Source organism: Leptonychotes weddellii, chromosome 4 (assembly GCF_054177405.1).
Source record: "Leptonychotes weddellii isolate Sample4059 chromosome 4, ASM5417740v2, whole genome shotgun sequence".
Classification (NCBI taxonomy): Eukaryota; Metazoa; Chordata; class Mammalia; order Carnivora; family Phocidae; genus Leptonychotes; species Leptonychotes weddellii.
In genome coordinates, this window is record NC_138372.1 from 140117152 (window position 1) to 140136886 (window position 19735).

Sequence of the window (19735 nt, forward strand, 5' to 3'; positions counted from 1 at the left end):
GACCAAGAGCCAGGCTGGCGTCAGTTCTTATAGCCATTCTGCCATTAAGTATTGTTGTTGCCTCCTGAATTTATCTGAATTAACCTAATCAAGCAATTCTTAGACTTCTTGGAAAAACTAAACTTGCTTTTTTTTTTTTTCCTCCCCCCATATTTAGTAAAGTATCTTTGAATTCCACAAGCACTCCCTCAGGTTTGTAAAACATTATTTTTTTTGGATTTCAGAAGTACCACATTGTAAATAAAAACTAAACAAACAAAAAAACCTAATACTTGGAAAATAGAAAGGAAAAGAGACCCTTCCACACACCATTAAGTGATGCTCCTGCCCCAGCATCATCACTGTTGAACAATTCACTGTATAGCTTCGTAGACCCCGCGTCTGGGATTCTCTGCATAAATAGCTGTAGGTAACTTTTGAAAGTCAAATGAGAGTCATAGTATACATGAACTGTACAGTTTGCCTTTCCAAACAGCTTTTCCCCAGGGCATTAGAAATTTATACGACAGTTAAAATTTCCCTACGTAGTTGTGTCTGGAAAGGTTTTTCCAGTGATGTCCATGAGACCCACGACTGGATAGAAGTTCTGACCTCGCTGGGATCTTCTAGAGCCTAGGAGGAAGCCCTGAGATGCATAAAAGTGTGTTTTGTCAAAGGATATTTAGACCACTGCATTTGTCTGTTTTTGAGTTAGGGTGTTGGGGGCAGTGGGGAAGGAAAGATCTGAGGTAGGAGCTATTGGCAGTACATAGATGGTGAGCCAGGCCTCAGTGGGCTGGGCTGGACTGGAGAGAGGTAGAGAGAATTTGGTTTCCAGAAGAGAAGAAGGTGCTTATTATTAGCAGGGAAGCAGGGAGACTCTGGAATAAACTAGCTACTGGTTTTGTCTCAGCCAGCCTGGCAGTGATAGATGGAAAAGCATGGTTCTTAGAGCTTGGACATTTTACTTGAGTAAATGTTGGATTTTGTTGGGTTAGGAAGAGGTAAATGGCATAGGGCTGTTAAGGCACTGTAAATAAACACATCGTAAACACTGAGTGTCCTCAGTGTTGGAGGCAATACACGTGCTTAGCCTTGAGGTGGTTTGGGAAGGGCTGCCATACCCTATTGTTTGTCCTCCTTCTGTTTGTGAATTCTGCCCTCAGTGTGAAAGAGAGCAATCCATATAAAGCTTTAAATGGACTTTTTTGTGTGTGTTTTTCTCCCCCCATAGTGTTCTCTCAGAGGACCAAGACAGTTACCTTTGTAATGTCACCTTGTTTAGGAAGGCAGTTGATGACTTCAGGCACAAAGCCAGGGAAAACAAGTAAGATAATTATTTTTTGTTTTTTAATTTGTTAGATCACCTATATACACAGTGTGGACAATTTTGTTTTTCCCCCCACCCCAAATTTAGATTCATCGTTCGTGACTTCCAGTATAATGAAGAGGAGATGAAAGCAGATAAAGAAGAAATGAACAGGCTTTCTACTGACAAGAAAAAGCAGTTTGTATGTGTTCTTAATATTTAGTATTATCAGCATTAAGCAGAAGAAAAAGCAGTACTGCTTTTTATTTTATTTTTTTATTTAAAAATTTTTTAAAAGAAAACTGATTTTATTTTTAAGACATTTGATTTTAGTTACTTTTTCTATTAATCAAAATGAATTTAAGCAAACATAGATCTTGAAGTCCATACCTTAAAGTTATTTACTCCATCTAAATCCGTATCAGGAATTAATTTTAAATGCAGTATAGTGAGGTATTATTTTAATTAAGTAATAGTTTTTTCAGGAAGAATTTTTCATTTTCTTGAGGCAGATTTTTTTAATGCTGCAGTATTATACTGAAGCAATTTCTATTTAAAACCCCTGGAGAGTTAGTATGTTTTAGGCAAAATGGAGAAAGGGGATGGAATTGTGACAAGGGAAGATGGTGTCAACTTCCTTGTCATCTTTAAGTGCCGGATTACTGTGAAGACTAGAAGCTAGTATGGAAGGGGTGGTGAGTGAAAATTTATTTCTCTTGTAATGAAAGAGAAAATAAAAGCAAATCCCATTTAAAATTTTTCCTAAGTACTTTATAAACCATATCCTCTAAGTTGGGAGAAAACTAATCCTAACCATATGCCCAGTAAAACCAACTTGTTACAAAGGTCCAGAGCGTTTTTAAAGAATAGATACTTTAACCAAAGATTTCCACTTTGTCATGTCCTTTTTGCTTAAATTAATTGGTTAGTACATCAAATGAACCTAATGATGTTCTGTAAATAATTTAGCTGAACTGATCACATATGTCTTCTACATACTGAAAGGCAGTATTATTTAAAATCTGTTTAAAGGTGTATTTTTATTTAGTACTGGAAATCATATTGAATATTTTAAGTTCAAAGAGAAGTTATCCTATGTAATAGAATCATTAAGAATTTAGAATGTGAAGAGGTTTAAGGGATCTAGATCAACACCCCTGATTTTACAGATGAAAAAATTTAGACCTAGGGATATATGTATTAAATGACTTACTACATAACTGTCCTGTTCCTGAGATGTTGTTTGTAAGTTGAATTCTATTTTAAATGTTTGAAATGTATTGCATAATAAGTTCAGGTTTTTATATTTCGGTTTTCAAACCTAGGGCACATATATATTATGTATCAGTTTAAACTGCTTTCATGAAAATACATGCCTTTTTCTGTATAGCGAGTAGGATCCATCAGTTTTGGTGTCTACTGAGGTTTCAGTGTAGTGGCTGACCTTTTAATCTTATTTAAGATGAAGTGTCCAAGATAATGAGAAAAATGAAACATTTTTAAAGTGAATATAATGTGATTTAATTCTCCTGTAGATTCTTACTGGATGGTCACTCCTTTAAAAATATTTGGTTTATTTATTTCTAATTGCTATTTTCAAGACCAAATTTGTAGTGATTTTTTTTTTTTCCTTTTTATAGGGACCACTTGTACGGTGGCTGAAAGTAAATTTCAGTGAGGCGTTTATTGCGTGGATTCATGTGAAAGCGTTGAGGGTTTTTGTTGAGTCTGTTTTAAGGTAAAGAAAGTTGTCGAGAAACTTGGAACTGAAGGGTTTATAGATCCCTTTACATTAGACCTCTTTGTTATAACATATGGTCCAGTAATAGGAAGTTGATGCGGAGAAACCAAAGGGACAACCATGAGAGAGAGATTGTCAGTATCATACATTCATATTAGTCTTGTCCTTGATGCCAGGTTTGGAAAAAGCGATCCATACTGCTGTATTCCCTGGTTCTTTGCTGGTGTAGTTAAGTTAAAAGTAGATTATAAAATATTTAGCTAATGTTTGTTTAAAAGAAGATCTTTCACATACTTTACATGTAGTTTGGTACACAGTATACTGATGATGTATTTGAAATCACTGTTTCATATTAACCTTAAATATTTTATTATTTTGAGATACTTAAAATCTCAATCATCTTGTGATCTTCTATACAGTTTGCTCATATTAGATGTAGTTCAAAATACTTATTTGTAGCCATGCTCGCTATTTGTAAATTTCATTGACTTTTCAAGATGTAATTATGTTGCTCCTTATCATGAAGGTGTCTCCTCTAAGTATACATATTATTGCTGAGGGTATTCATAGATTAAAAATTAAAGAGTAATTAAAAGTAATTCCTAGTAGACAGTGGGTTCTCATTTTAAGGAAGTTTTCTAGTGGACAGTGAGGACCAGAGAAGATTTGAGTTTCTTTGTATATTAGTTGAACTTGTAGAGGTGGTCATTAAAATGAGATACCCTCTCTCTGTTAACTGATTAAAGAAGACTATGAGAATATTTGCTTTGAAAAGAAAATCTCTTTTTATGTTTACTTGTGTTACGTACTGTACATTTGCTTCCTGCTAAGGTATGGCTTGCCAGTGAACTTCCAAGCAATGCTACTTCAGCCCAATAAGAAAACAATGAAGAAACTAAGAGAAGTATTATATGAATTGTATAAACATCTAGACAGCAGTGCAGCAGCTATTATTGATGTAAGTACTTACTAGGCACCTTGGAAGAGTAGCAACTGGAATGAATTTCAGAAAAAATCATTGGAAGGAGATAAATGGAAAAGGGATAGTAAATATTGTATTATTTAATCTATGTCTTTATTACTTTGAGGGTCTCAGTTAATTTGTTAGATAAACATAGCAAGTAGTTTACATTGTTCACTCTGTTTTATACTAGTTAGATCAGTGCTTTTGCTTCTGAGCTAGTCATTCTCTTGCTATAGATCAGATGTTTATAGCTGCAGAAATACAGAAACAACCGGTCATTCTGTAGTACTTACTTACCAAAGTTAATGAATTGCAGAGAAGACGAAACGAAGTAGTTAATTCAGTTGTATTCGGTACAAGTAGCGATGTCAGTAGAGGAGCAATTTAAAAGGAACTACCATTTTTCTAAACTGGTGTGTTTCTATCTTCTTTCAAAGAGAGGGTATTTAAGCACACTACTGCTGTTTAAAATTGTAGTGGGTTTTATTTCATATTTTTTTATTTCAAATATCTTGTTGGTTTTTTTTTTCTTTTTAGGATGGTAGTATCTCACATTTGCATTAGTTAGAACCCATGAAATGTTAGATTTTCTTGATAGAAGAAAATGCAGGAAATTACATTCTACATTTTCATGTAATTGTCAATAAAATATGAGGTTCAACTATTTGATACATAATTTCCTACCAGTATATTCTTTTTTTTTTTTAAAGATTTTATTTATTTGAGGGAGAGAGAGCATGAGTGGAGGGGAGGGGCAGAGGTAGAGGGAGAAGCAGACTCCCCACTGAGCAGGGAGCCAACTCGGGGCTCGATCCCAGGACCCCAAGATCATGACCTGAGCCAGAGGCAGATGCCCAACTGGAGCCACCCAGGCACCCCTCCTACCAGTATATTCTTAAAACATGCGTAAATGATAAGTGACACCATTAAAATCATACTTGATTTACTTCTATTCAACATTTTAATAAGCCAAGTGCCCCATAAACTGAATACCCCAAGCCTGAGATTTAAAAAGTAATTTTATACATTATGCATAAAAATGGATCACAGGGTCATAGTTAAACACATACAGGCTTTGGAGTCAGTGAGTGCTTAAATCTGGCTTTACTACCCACTGTGTTTCCTCATTGGCAAAATTGGAGTAATAATGCTTAACTCAGATTAAATTAGCATAAACATATACACTTAGCCCAGAGTAGATGTTGAATAAGAAGGTAAATGGTAATATTTAATTTTTTTTTTTTTTTTCTGATTTCTGTAAGTACTCATTTGGATAATTGTCTGATTTTCCTATAGGCTCCTATGGATATTCCAGGCTTAAACCTGAGTCAACAGGAATACTACCCCTATGTGTACTACAAGATTGATTGCAACTTGCTGGAATTCAAGTAAAAATGAGCTCCTTCCCAGACAATCCTGTCCTTGTGTTGGTGTATTCTAACAGAAATAGGTTGCAGTATGACAGTACTTTTAACTCCCTCTTGTCCTTTGCTTGCTTCTGACCACTTTTCCTAGTGAGTTCTTCCATAGTGGTCCATCTCTCAATATTTTCTTCTTAAAGGAAAATAGATGTCTTATTTCTTTTTATTGATCAGGTCTGTAAATGTGTACTAAAAAAAAATCAGAGTTTATTTATAAACAGAATAGTTTATTTAAAGAGAAGGTCTTCATTGATACTGTGGTATGCATTAATTCCATTTGTTACTGTTGTGCACAAAAGCCTTGTTTACAAGGTAATGGTAAATGTTTATACCATTTGTTCATTGTACTTAGTAGACATAACTGTTTAATAGTTACTGAATCATGATGTAACAAAATGTGACGATATTCAGGTATGTGCTTTCTGAATGTTTCAAATTCCAATCTATGAGCACTGTTGACACCCACAGGAGAGAATAAAATTACCTGTGCAAAGGTATATTGTGGTGTGTGTAACTTCGGAAGGTAACAGTTCAGGTTGAGAATTTAATAAAGGAGAGCATAGCTACCTTGCTGTGCCACTTCCAGGCTTTTGTTCTGTATCGAGGGTCAACCGTTTGTGTCTGGCTCACGTATGATTTAAGTGTGCCAATTTTGGGTCACAGCACAAATGTAAAGATTATTTTTCAATATATGATGGATATATACATTTGGACACTAGATTTTGAGTTCCCGCAAATAATTAGGAAGTGGGGCCGACTTTGAATAAAGTGTAGCGAAACCGTGCAGCTTCAGTCGTTTGTTCTGTGTAAGTCCTTACTTTACATGTTTCCTTTCTAGGATTTTTTGATTATACAAGCCTTTGTTTTCACATATATGTCATTTATGGCATCGTCTGAAAAAAGGCGTTGTTTGTTGTAAGAATCTCTGGATGACTTCATTGAGCATCCTGGAGGAGCTTCTAAAGAGGGTTCTGTGGCAGTGCTCCCCTTCCTGTGCACTCCCAGGGCATTTCTCAGCTATTCTATTCCTTCTAGAAATTCACCTTCCAAATCCTTTTTACTTCACAAATTTATATTGTTATTTCAAAAGAAATTTACCTCAAACATTCAGACTTCTAGAAAGTAAAAAATGAGAGATGACCCTTCCTCCCCCCCAGATTTCTTCTCAAGGGAGTTGATGTATTCTTCCAGGCCTTTTTCTAGGTTTCCACAGCATATATATCACACACATGCAAACATAGTTTATTTTTAAATAAATGTAGGATCAGACTGCATATATTCTGTCACTTGCTTTTTTGCTTACTAGTGTATCCAAAATAGGTAGATGTCAGTCTATCTAGAGCTACCTCATTTTTTTCCACTGGCTGCATGGTTTTCCATCATGTATTTCTGCCATAATATAGCTGACTGGTTGGATATTCGGGTTATTTTTTGTTTTTGCTCTTAACAAACACTGCTGTAGTAAACCTCCTTCTACAGGTACCTTTGTTTACTTGTGTTAGTATTTCTGTAAGAAAGACCCTGCAAGTGGGGTTCGTAGATCATAGGGTATATTTAAAGTTCTGACACGTACTGCCAAGTTCCCTGTCAGAATTCTAAATTTAAGACATGTTTAAGACATGTTGCAGATTTTATTTTCAGTTTTCCTTTGGATAAAAGGAGGCTGAAAATTTTTGGTTTTGGTGTCAGGAAATTCTGGTTTTCTGTCGTCTTTTGCAAGTGTTTTTTGAGTCTTAGTATCTGTACAGTGGGCATAGTCTGTGATAGAGGATGTGTTTTGACAAAGTGAAAGATTGATAGGCCTACGTGATGACTTTAAGGTTTTACCTGGACAGTAACATTGTTCTGACATGGGTAGGTAGGGTTGTTTCAAGTTTAAAATCCCAGTGTGTGTTTGGAACTTCAGGACTTGCACTGTAATTTCCATCAGGGATGCAGAGTGACCAAGATGTAGCTCTCAAGCTCTTGTGGAGCCCAAGCCCAGTTCTGCTGCTGCTGCTGAGCCCTGTGATCTCCACGCCCCATCCCTCCTTCATAGAATGGGGATAACTAGAGTGCCCACCTCATAGGGCTGTTGTTCTAAGTGCAAGAGTTCCCACCTGCACGTGCAGGGCTTTGAAATGGTGCCCGGTGAGAGCTGGAGGCATGTACTCAGAATCCTAGATGAGTGCCTAGAGCGTCTTTTCACCTGTGTTTAGTCATGACTTTGTGGAGTTTGAAGGTTAGAAGGAAGTAATTTTGTGTGTGTGTGTGTGTGTGTGTGTGGTGGGGTGAGTAGACTTTGTGTATGTAGCCTAATGTTAAAGCAGTTTGAGTGTCTCTGAGCTTCAGTCTGTGTTGGATTTTTTGTATTTTTGATGGTAGCTACCATTCCTGGGAAGGGACTCTTCTATTCCTCTTGCCTTGTTTGCTTCAGAGTCTATTGGTTCTCCTCTAGGATAGAGCTCAGATTACTTTGAGATTCATTAGACATTTATTGGGTGTCTGTTCGAGACCATTCTGCCAGTGCTCTCAGTACCCGTTGCCTCATCCCTTCCCCATGTTGTTTGTGTTGGGAGGACTGGTGGTCCCCATTCTACTTGTGGAGGCTTAGGGGCAAAGGACTTTGGTGATTTCTTTGTTAGATCTCACAGATTTTGAGTTAGATTCAGAATTTGAATCTAAGCTTTCTGACTGCTGGGCTCTTTTATCCATATCATGCCTCTTGCCCTCTACCGGGTCCTGTATGAGTGAGACAGACACTTTCCTTCAACTTAGTCCATGTGATATAGAGAAGGAAAAGGCATTACATGTGCTTCATGAAATATTAAATTGTGCTGGTATTTGGCAGGAACCCAGACTTTTTTTTCAGTGATGTGTCTAGCTGTTGCATGCTAATTTCAGCAGCCCAAGTTATTCAGACTGGAACGTTTTCCTGCCTGCTGAAGTTGCTCTTAGGCAGACACTGTGTGGTCTGGGTGGAACAGACTCCAATGTAGCTTTTTGAACAAGCATATGCCAAGTAATACCCTTCAAGTAATACTTCGTGCATCACAAATACTCAGCAAACATGAACTTCAAATTTAAATAGTCCCAAATGTTGGAAATAAAATATAAGAAATTTATCTAGATATGAAGTTATTCACCTTTATTCACAGCTGCATTTTTCTTTTTTTCCCTTAAATCAGAGTAATAGGGTGCCTGAGTGGTGCAGTCAGTTGAATCTCTGACTCTTGGTTTCAGTTCAGGTCGTGATTTTGGGGTCGTGAGATTAAGCCCTGTGTCGGGCTCCATGCTCAGCATGAAGTCTGCTTAAGACACACTGTATCCCTCTCCCTCTGCACCTTCCCTGCCACACACCCCTGCTCTTTCTCTCTCTCAAATAATAAATCTTAAAAAAAATCAGAGTAACAAATGCACTAGGTTAAAAACCATATATACAAATATTATAGAGTAGCTAATAATTAAAACCTTGCTATTCTATAGAGAAAAATGGTTCTTTTTTTCTGTCAACATCAGTAAAAGATGGTTTATCTTAGAAGGTCTGTAACAGTATTATGTTCTAAAGGAAGTGCATTGAAAACTGCCCTAATTTAGTTGTCTGTAAACTTACACGAAGTTTACTCATTTTAGTAATGTAATCTTATTTAGGGTCTTTATTTTTCTAGCCTAGATAGCTTTAGATTAATATACGAATGTAATTCTGGCCTTTTTTTTTTTTTTTTTTTAAAGAAATATTACCCACCAGAACGATTTTACCAGCACATTGACCTTTAGAATAGTTTTGGATCTGGGCCCCATGACTTGCGGGAGAAAAAGGGAACAAGGTAGAACCATGGAAGTGATCAGCAGTAGGGAATAGCACCTGGGAAGGTTTAGCTGGAGAAGAAAGTGAAACAGGAGAAACAGGACATCCTTCACACCAAGAATGGTCAAGATAGTACAAGAAGAAAAAAGTTTGAAACAAAGCAGAAGTTAGAAGTTCGTGAGCAGACACAAACAGGAGATTTTCTGACAACTGCTTAATATTGAAATTGATTAGATCTACAGCGGTTCTTACTTGGGGAGTTTAATAAAAATGCAGATTCATTGCCCAACTCCACCAAGATGTGGTTTGTAAGTCTTGTGTAGATCCAAGGAATAATCTGCATTTTTAACAAACACCCAGGAGACTCAGATGCTGGTGATCAGCCAGTTAAATGAGACTGCCTTTGAAAGAGTCTTTCTCTGAACCCCCAGTTAGTGTTGTTGACTTCGGATTTGGGAGCATCTTGGGGTCTCCTTCAAATAGTGATTTTTCTCTCTTTCACACAGACTACATTCAGTAAGATAATTATGAATAAATCAGCTTCTCCTCTGCCACCTGAAGAAGCATTCTACGTTATTAATCAACAGAACCAGAAAGTCCTGCCTCAGCAGAAACTGGTCAATGTGGGTGTCCTCTACCCTTGCAAGGCCATAGAATATCAAATTGGAATTTGCAAAAACCATCTAAAGTAACCAAAATCACATTTCTATCCTTTTTTGAAAACCCAGGTTGGGCGTGATTTATCCTGCTTATAAAAGTGTAAAAGAGGGCGCCTGGGTGGCTCAGTTGGTTGGGCGACTGCCTTCGGCTCAGGTCATGATCCTGGAGTCCCGGGGTCGAGTCCCGCATCGGGCTCTCTGCTCGGCAGGGAGTCTGCTTCTCCCTCTGACCCTCCTCCCTCTCATGCTCTCTGTCTCTCATTCTCTCTGTCTTAAATAAATAAATAAAATCTTTAAAAAAAAAAAAAAGTGTAAAAGAACAACCAGAACAGATTTTCAAAGAACAGTTTGCATGAAGAAACAAAATTATTAAGACAAAAGTGAAAAAAAGTAGGATGCAGCAAAGATTACTGTTAATGTTAGACCAAAAAAGGAAAAACTGTATAGATTTGAACTTGAAAATAATCTTTTTTTTTAACCCGAGGATGAACAAAACTGTCCATAATATCAAATCCAAAGAGCAGCTTTGATGTATTTTGCAGTTTCCTAGGTATGGGGATGATCTCTTTGACAGGACATTCTTTTTTTTTTTTTTTTTTTTAAAGATTTTATTTATTTATTTGACAGAGAGAGAGCACAAGTAGGCAGAGTGACAGGCAGATGGAGAGGGAGAAACAGGCTCTCCGCTGAGCAGGGAGCCAGATGTGGGGCTCGATCCCAAGACCCCAGGATCATGACCCGAGCCGAAAGCAGCCGCTTAACGGACTGAGCCACCCAGGCGCCCCTGACAGGACATTCTTAATTACCTTTTTCACCAACACAACTTGCCAGATTTTATATTTAACTATCTTGGGTACCTATTTGGGCTGAGTAGTTACAGGTCAGTACAGGTTTTAATGTGTTGTTGGAAGCATAAAGTCATTTGTTTCTTTAAAAAAGAATTGTGACTATACACGGGTAGTACATTTCACCACAAGAGGGTGCTCTGGTGCCATTTAGAAGCAAACAGGTAGCTTAATCCCCCAATCCCCCTCATGGTTGGTTATGAAACATATAGTCAATTTAGAGAAGCCCACAAACACTAGGTAATGCTCTGATTTGCAATATTTTGTTACAAGTTAGTGTTATTAATATAATATAAAGTTCTCAGAAAATTTTAGACAACTTATATTCATTTTGTGAATTAATCCAGCCTGTGTGAGTGTCTATGTATATAGAAGCAGTGTTTTAGAGCCCAAACACTGGTGCCAGCCAGTGATAGTTTTCCCCAAAGACAAGATGAAAAAACTAAGGCTCTATAGATACGTCTTTCCGTCTGTGTGCTCATATGTTCATTTATTCAGTAAATTGAGCAAATACTACAAATCAGGCATAGGTTTCGGTGCCAGGGGTGTGATGCTGAGCAGTAAAAAGGCACAGTGAGAAATGAGAAAAAGCATTGTAATTACTGATCTGTGCAATCAAAAGTCTGAAAACATCCCTGAGGATATCTGTCCAGAAACGTCAACCTGTACTATCAGTCAGTGAGTGAAGAATAGATCTTTCCCCCCGCCGAATATAACCATACAGTTGGCCTGTTTCAGCACTGTCCAAAACAATTTTCCACGATGACGGACATTCTGTATTTATGCCACTCATTGTGGTAGCCTCTGCCACATGGGGCCATAGTCCACTTGAAATATGGCTGATGTGTTCGAGGAAGTACATTTTTAATCTTTAATTAATGTAAGTAGCTACCTGTGGCCAGTGGCTACTGCACTGGCCAGCACAGGCCTAGTTGGTTATGCTTGAGTCGTGAGCTGTTTTGCCTTTGAGTTCCCAATATGCCCTGTGTCCTTTGGCTTTTTGTGTTCCTCTAACTGGAAGAGCCAGCCTAGCTTCTGTTCACTCTGATTGCCAGATTTAACTTCCCTGCCAGCCTGAGAAAGAAGGCTTTCTGAGTCATTGTTGATGTGCCCAGATTGCTACACAGACAGCTTCCACTTGGATCACGAAAGACAACTACATATACTTTGTGCCTTTATGTGCATGAGGGTAAACTGGTTGCAATATTGAAAGACCAAAAGCTGTTTCTGATGGGAAATATTGAATCCGCAGAATTGGAAACACAGCTGTGTGGTTCTGAAGGGGATATAATTTCTTCTGTCAGTCAGTGCTCACTTAGTACTCATTGTGTGCAGGGCACTCGCATCTGTAGGGAGACATCAGGGAGATGCTCAACACATGTTCTTGAACGACGTTTTTTTGGTCTCTGTTGACTCTTAGGAATTTAAGAAGTTCATAGAAGAGTGAAGCAGTCCAGGTCTCTAGCAAGAAGAGTGACAATTTACAGAGAACCAACCCTTGGAAAGAGGAGAGTTGTGTATGAAAGGATAGCACCCGTCTGCGGGTTGTTTTCATCAGTGGTATGTTGGCCTGGATCTTGCCCCGTTCTTGAGCCCAGTGGCACCAGCCTGCAGGACAGCTGGCCGAGGGAGGAAGGAGCGCAGTCAGAAAGCCAGCTCCTCCCCGCGTCCTCCACCCGAGCCCCAGGCTCCCCCTCTGCTGTGTGCTCGTTGTCTCTCTCCCCCTTGGCAGCCAGGCACTCAGGCATTCTGGAGCTTCTCTCCCCTCTCCCCTTCCCAGTCCTTCCTTGCCCCAGTTTGTTTTGAGAGCCTCCTAACTGGCCTTGTCCTCTCTGCTCACCTTCGTAGCACCCTTGCTCGGCTGCCAGGGGACTGTCAGGTCACTGCCCACAAATCCTGAAGAGCTCTTCCTCATTTACCCACAGAAGAAAGTCCCTTTGTTCAAGTTGGATTGTTTCCTTCTTTTTAAGTTAGCTTCTCTTATGTGTTTTCTGAAAGCGGGATGTTGTTTAATGTTTTTAATTTCGTCTGCAGTTTCTTTGATCAGGGAATTTAGACTATGGGTATTTGTTATGAGTGCTCTAAGGGTCTGCTTTTCTCTTCTGGCACCTTGGAGCTGGCCCTGTGTGCTAGATCCAGATCTTACTGTGATCTTAGGCAGCCTGCCACCCTGGGTCTGACTCCATTTCTTCATTTACAGAAGAGGGATGGTGATAACACTGCAGGATTATTGTGAGAATTAAACCTCATGGTGTGTTCAGATTTTTTGACAAGATACATGCATCGAAGAGGGGGTTCAGCATGCTAACGGCCACTTTTCTTAGTAGTAGTAGTATTTTTTAAGATTTTATTTATTTGACAGAGAGAGACACAGCGAGAGAGGGAACACAAGCAGAGGGAGTGGGAGAGGGAGAAGCAGGCTTCCCACTGAGCAGGGAGTCCGATGCGGGGCTCTATCCCAGGACCCTGGGATCATGACCCGAGTCACAGGCAGACGCTTAACGACTGAGCCACCCAGGCGCCCAGTATTATTTTTTATGCTACTTGATTTTTGTTTCTTTTTTGTTTCTTGGCTTCTCTAGCTTATGTGAATTGAAATTAGTTTCCCTTTAACTATATCTATTTAGAAGGCAAATTCCTTCATTAAAAATCCACCAGGATCATAGGTTAGGCAATTCCAAGGGGTGTGCATGTGTGTGTGTCCCCAAAAGAATTGAAAACATAGATTCAGGGGCGCCTGGGTGGCTCAGTCGTTAAGTGTCTGCCTTCGGCTCAGGTCATGATCCCAGGGTCCTGGGATCGAGCCCCGCATTGGGCTCCTTGCTCAGCGGGAAGCCTGCTTCTCCCTCTCCCACTCTCCCTGCTTGTGTTCCCTCTCTCGCTGTGTCTCTCTGTCAAGTAAATAAAATCTTAAAAAAAAAAAAACATAGATTCACACAAAAGCTTGTACATGGAAATTTGTAGCAGAATTATTTATAATAACTGAAAAGCGGAGACCCAAGTGGCCATCCACTTAAGATGAATGAATGGATAAACAAAATATGGTACGTCCATTCAAGAGAATATTACTCAGCCACAAAAAGGAATGAAGTCCTGATCCATGCTACAACATGGCTGAACCTTGAGGACGTTGTGCTGAGTGAAAGAAGCCAGACACAGAAGGTCACAAAATGTCTGATTCCTGTTACATGAGATGATAGGAGTAGGCAAATCCAAAGACAGAGAAACCAGATGAGTGGTTGGTGGGGACCAGGGAGAAGCTGGGGATTTAGAGTGGCTGCTAATGGATACGGGGTTTCTTTTTGGGGGAATAAACATGTTCTGGGGTTATATAATGGTGATGACTGGACAACCCTGTGGATATACCAAAAATCACTGAATTGTATAATTGAAGAGAATAAATTACGCTCTATGTATTATTTCTCAAAAAACCTATCAAGAATGAAATCAGATTTTCGACAAATTCTCTCAATTCTTGGCTCATGTGTTTATGTCAGTGTAGTTGTAAAAATTAATTTGAATTCCCTTTGGTGAAAGAGTTTTGTGTTTTAGGGTTTTACTCCTTTCTGTGGTCTTGCTATTCATTGTGAGGTTTTCTCCTTTTCTGTTAGTCTCTGTTTATCTTTTGTGTTTTCCTTCGTTCCACTCATCATCCCAGTGAGACTTGGCTGCAGCAGCCGCCAAACCCCTCCTCTGCTTCCAGGGCGGGGACACATTGGTTTCAGGAAACTCTGATGCCACTGGTCATCAACGTCAGCGCTCAGCCCGCCTTCCCAGCAGTCTCTGAGGAAAAGGTCCATTCTCTGAGACTTTACTGGCCTAATGGTTTAGTGTACATGACCCCAACGACTTGTCTAGATAAAAGAATCCTTCATTCATTCCTTCCTTCAACAGCCAGTTCCTGACAGAGGACATACGTTATGAGTTCCTTGAGGGTAGAATCCTCATTCACTCAGCACATACTTAGCTGTGGCTCAGTACCAGTTGCTGGAACAGGAGTGAGCAGTGAGGAGAGGGCTCCTGCCGGTATGGAGCTCACCTGCTGGGGGTTGGTGGCAATGGACACGTAATAAACAAGACGCTTCACTTCTGAATGTGTGAGGTGATAGTGACCTGGGCTGGGAAGGGGTAAGGGGGCCTGTGGCAGACGAGGGGGGGAAGATGCCAGCCAGAGCCAGGGGGAGAATATCCCTGGCTGAAGAAACAGCAGATGCAAAGGGCCCCAAGAGAGAACTGGCTCAGAGAGTCGGAGTGGCCGGTCAGCGAGGCGGAAGCTTCATGAGCGAGGGGGTGTAGAAAGTGCAACACATGAAGGTGGGGCAGGGCTTACAAGCATGGTGGAGAACTGAAATTTTGTTCTACAAAGGGAACCCATTGTATGGTCTAATTTACATTTTTCAAGGATCATGCCAGCAGCAGTCTTACTCATGTGTTTGTAACCGCAATTTCTCACTTCGTGTTTGGCACGTTCATAGTAGGTGCTGGTTCGTCCAGTGGGTGGGCATATGGGGTGTACACCACGCCAGGGAGTGTGCCTGATGCTGACCCCAGAAGCTCTTCACCTTGTCACTCTTTTAAGAGTGTTTTGTAAACATACTTAATATTCTCCTGCAAATGTACATGAAGAGGCAGGCAGAATCTAACAATTTATAAACTTATTACTGATTTTTTTTTGCAACTGCCCTGATTTCAAAATCACGGTCATCACATGTTTATAAAATGAGCTGGCATTTTAAATCATATTTGATACATAACTGGCTAACTGCACCTGGTAACTAGTAACAGAGTCGTTCTCTGCTAAGAGCCAACACAACAGCAGGGCTTTTGGGGGATAGAAGGGGCGCTCTGGGTTCTAACTCATTTTTCCAGTGTGTCTGAATTTCTTGCTTCCATGCTCCTTAGAGGGAAAAACTGTCTTTTTTTTTTTTTTTTAAAGATTTTATTCATTTATTTTAGAGCACGAGCGGGGGGAGGGAGAGGATCTTAGGGAGACTCCACATTGAGCACGGAGCCCCATGTGGGGCTCTCTCTCAGGACCCTGAGATCTCAACCCGAGCGGAAACCAAGAGTCGGATGCCTAACAGACTGAGCCACTCCGGCGCCCCAGGAAAATTGTCTTCTTGTTTGCTTCAAACTGCTCCGGCCTTTTGCTGGGAGACCAGAGGCTATATGATCTTCATCCACTAACTTAATGCAGGAAGTGAAAATCTATCACGTGAATTGCTGCCGCTCTAACTTCCGTCTTGCCTCTGCCTCTTCAGTCATTTAAGGCATTTGTCCGGCTCATCTACGGCGGATCCCTCACATTCTTCCAGGGGTACTGATGCAGCTTTGGAGAGACGGGAACGCTGGGGTCTGTGAGTCGACTGCTTGAGAAGTGTTCATGTAGGTTCTGGAATGGGGCCTCTGTCATAGGTACTAATGCTGAAAGGAAGTGTCAAATTTTCCATAGTCCGAGCTTTCCAGAACTTGGTTGGCTGCTTGCCCCTGAGTGGGAATTTCTTTTCTAAAATAAATGATTTGGAACGTTCTTCTCTTGCCACCCAGACACACAGTTGCAGTTCCTCCTGCCTGGGAAAGTTAACTCCCCAGCTGTGATACAGTGCACAGCGTCGTCCTGGTTTAATCAGCTTCCAAAACCTCATTAAACCGCACATTAAAATTGTAAGGCAACAGCAAAGTTGATTCTTCCCTTGCCTCCCCCCCCCACCTTTGATGCCATTGTTGTTTTTTCTGGCTTTCCTTTTTGGTTCCTGGTTTTACCCCCTATTCTTTCTTCTTAATTTTGTTTGGTCAAAATCTTTCTTTTAACATTTGGGTTCCCTTAGGCCTGTTCCACCTTGGTAATTCCTCTGCTTATTCTTTCTATTGTTTTCTCTCTTGAATTCAGAACACCCCTTTCCCATGAACCTGCTTTTTTTCCTCCTGCAAGGATTTCCATTGAAGAGAAAGCTGAGTTGCCTGGAACTTCATGTTGCTATGCAGCCGTTTCACATCCTTTCTTAAGCTGAGGGAATGAATGATAAGATCATGCAGTTAGGCAGTGTATTCATCAGGGTCTCCAGAGAAACGGAACCAATGTGATATACATGTGATCCTTGAACACTGTAGGGGTTAGAGGCGCCGACCCCCCACCCTGCACAGTCAGAAATCTGTGTATAACTTTTTCTTTTAAGAAAGATTACTTATTGGGTGCTGGGTGGCTCAGTTGGTTAAGTGACTGCCTTCGGCTCAGGTCATGATCCTGGAGTCCCTGGATCGAGTCCCACATCGGGCTCCCTGCTCGGCGGGAAGTCTGCTTCTCCCTCTGACCCTCCTCCCTCTCATGCTCTCTATCTCTCATTCTCTCTCTCTCTCAAATAAATAAATAAAATCTTAAAAAAAAAGAAAGAAAGATTATTTGAGAGAGAGAGGGTGGCGGGGTGGGGCGGGGAGGAGCAGAGGGGGAGGGACAAGCAGACTCCACGCAGAGCATGGAGCCAGATGCAGGGCTCGATCCCACGACTCTGAGATCATGACCTAAGCCAAAACTAAGAATGAGAGGCTTAACTGACTCAGCCACCCAGGTGTTCCCTCTGTATGACTTTATGTTGACTGTATGTTGACTCTCCAAAAACTTAACTAATAGTCTACTGTTGACCAGAAGCCTTGCCAATAACATAAAGTTGATTAACACATTCTTTTATGTCACATGTATTATATACTATATTCCTTACAATAAAGCTAGGGAACATGTTACTAAGAAAATTGTAAGGAAAATACATTTATAATACTGTACTATTAAAAAATCTGTGTAAGTAGACCAATACAATTCAAATCTGTGTTCAAGGGTCAACCGTGTGTGTGTGTGTGTATGTGTACAAAAGGGATTTATTATAATGCATTGGCCCACAGGATTATGGAAGCTGGAAAGTACAGAATCTCCAGAGTCCATGTCCCAGTTTGAGTCCAGAGGCCAGAACTGCTGTAGAACCAGGAAGAGCTGATGTCCTAGCTGGATGGCCATGAGTCAGGAGAATTCTGTCTTTCTTGGGGCAGGTCAGCCTTTTGTTCCATTCAGGCCTTCAACTGATTGGGTGAGACCCACCCACACCAGGAAGAGCAATCTGCTTAAGGCAGTGCACCAATTGAAGTGCTAATCTCATACAGAAACACCCAGCATAGTGTTTGCCCAACTCCCTGGGCACCCTGTGGCCCTGTCAGATTAACATCAAGGCAGCTCCTGGGCTGGGAGCTGTATGTTGTTTGACACGTACAGAAGCTGACCTCAGGTCAGAGCTGGGACATCATTTTGTAGTTTAACGCCTCTCTGCTCTTACGCTTCTGGTCATGCACCCTCTCACCATGTTTTGTACATGCTCTTTTTACTGGTCGCTGGTCAGTGGCCTCTCATGCATCACAGGAATTGCTCCAAATTTCCTTATTTTTCAATTTCTTTTCCTAACTCCTACCCCTTTGCTTCCCATGTGAGATCTGGCCTCTTCTTCCGTGGACGGGAGAAACAGACTTGGACAGGTCTGTTAATTCGCCCAAAGTCACACAGCTATTGAGTGGGCAAACGGATGGAATTTGAAGCAATGGGCCTTGTCAGTCCTGGGAGCCCCCCTGGGTGCCAGACACCATGCTGAGCGCTAAATCCCCTCGTTTCCCCAACGTCTCTAACCTTGATGCCTCTGTCCTTCCCATTTCTGGAAGGGTGTGTCCTGTTCCAAGCACCCAGCACTGCTCAGATCTTACTGACTAGTGCCTGCTTCTTAGTGCACAGGCCCCTGGCACTCTGCTCCTGTAATTTTCTTTCCTGTTTATTTTCCCCCTTTATATTTGGTATAAAACATCCTTCGCTCTTTCATCCTTAAAAACTCTCCCTTGACCCTGTGTCCCTCTCAAGTTATTACTGATCCCTTCTCTTCCTTTTACTCCCCATTCTTTATTTTTAACTCCCAATAAGTCCTCGGCCTGCTGAGACCCAAGCTGCTGCTGCTGTCTGTCCATCCAGTATTCTTGGCAGAGACCTGGAGAGCATCCTGTTCAGTCCCGTGTCGTGACTGCTCTGCTTGACTCCACAGCATCTGTCACTGCTGACCATTTCTTCCCCCAGGAACTCTCGTTCCTTCTCTACTCTTGCTCAGCTTCCCCCACCTTCCGTCCGGCCCCTCCGCCACGGTTCTCATGCTTGACTGTGCATGAGCATCACCCTGAGGGCGTGTGGCACCCCAGGTGGCGGCCCCACCCCAGGGCTGCCGATCCAGCAGGTCTAGGTGGGCCCCAGGGTTTTGCGTCTAACTGGACTCCAGGTGATGCTGCGGCTGCTCCAGAGACCACCCTTTGACACTGATGTTGCAGGTTTTCCACAATGTTCTCTCATTGTGAGTTCCCCTTAGTGTCGTCCTCTCTCATGGATTCTGGTGTCATTTATTTTCTGAAATTCAGTCTCTCATCTCCACATCTCTCTGGTGTGGCAGGTAGATGTCCTTTGAGATTGTCTTTAGTATTTCTTGGAAGGGTACTTTTGGCATTTGGGATGTGACGGTTCTCTGCTGAGTGGGATGGTCCTGTGCCCCGAAGGATGTTTGGTTCCACCCAGTCACTGGAACAACCAAGACAACCCCCACCCCTGCACATTTCCAAATGCCCCTAGGGGTGTGGTGCTGTCCCTGGTTGGGAAGCTCACTAGGTTCCCCCATCCCGCACCTCCTGTATCCTAGCACATGCCTAGTCAATCAAGCGGAGACCTTGCCCTTCTGCCTCAACCTTCCTCCCTTTTAATTGGTTACCAAATTCCATCCATTTATTTCTAAAATAGTTCTTAATTCTGCCCCCTCTTCTGTAGTTAAAAGCACAGGTTTTAACGTCTGGCTTCTTGACAGGAGTTCAAATTAAAATCCTAACTTGGCCTTTTAGTAGCTTTATGACCTTAGGCAAGCTAACTAATCTCTCTGAGTCTGTCTCTTCAATCCATAAAAAGAAGATAACTCCTTCATAGCGTTATTGTGAGGATTGGCAGTGAGTACTAAGCACTTTTCCCTGACA

General features: G+C 41.2%; 1 protein-coding gene across 1 annotated transcript in view; it reads left to right on the forward strand.

Annotated features, from left to right (window-relative positions):
* ATP6V1C1 (ATPase H+ transporting V1 subunit C1) overlaps positions 1-6200 on the forward strand; it is a 41978-nt gene extending 35778 nt beyond the window's left edge. The window contains exons 9-13 of the mRNA XM_006744632.3: positions 1214-1306; positions 1397-1490; positions 2929-3026; positions 3861-3987; positions 5290-6200. Coding sequence (XP_006744695.1) covers positions 1214-1306; positions 1397-1490; positions 2929-3026; positions 3861-3987; positions 5290-5385 — 508 coding nt within the window. The 3' untranslated portion in view covers positions 5386-6200. The remainder of the gene's footprint in view (positions 1-1213; positions 1307-1396; positions 1491-2928; positions 3027-3860; positions 3988-5289) is intronic.
* Positions 6201-19735: the final 13535 nt, after the last annotated feature.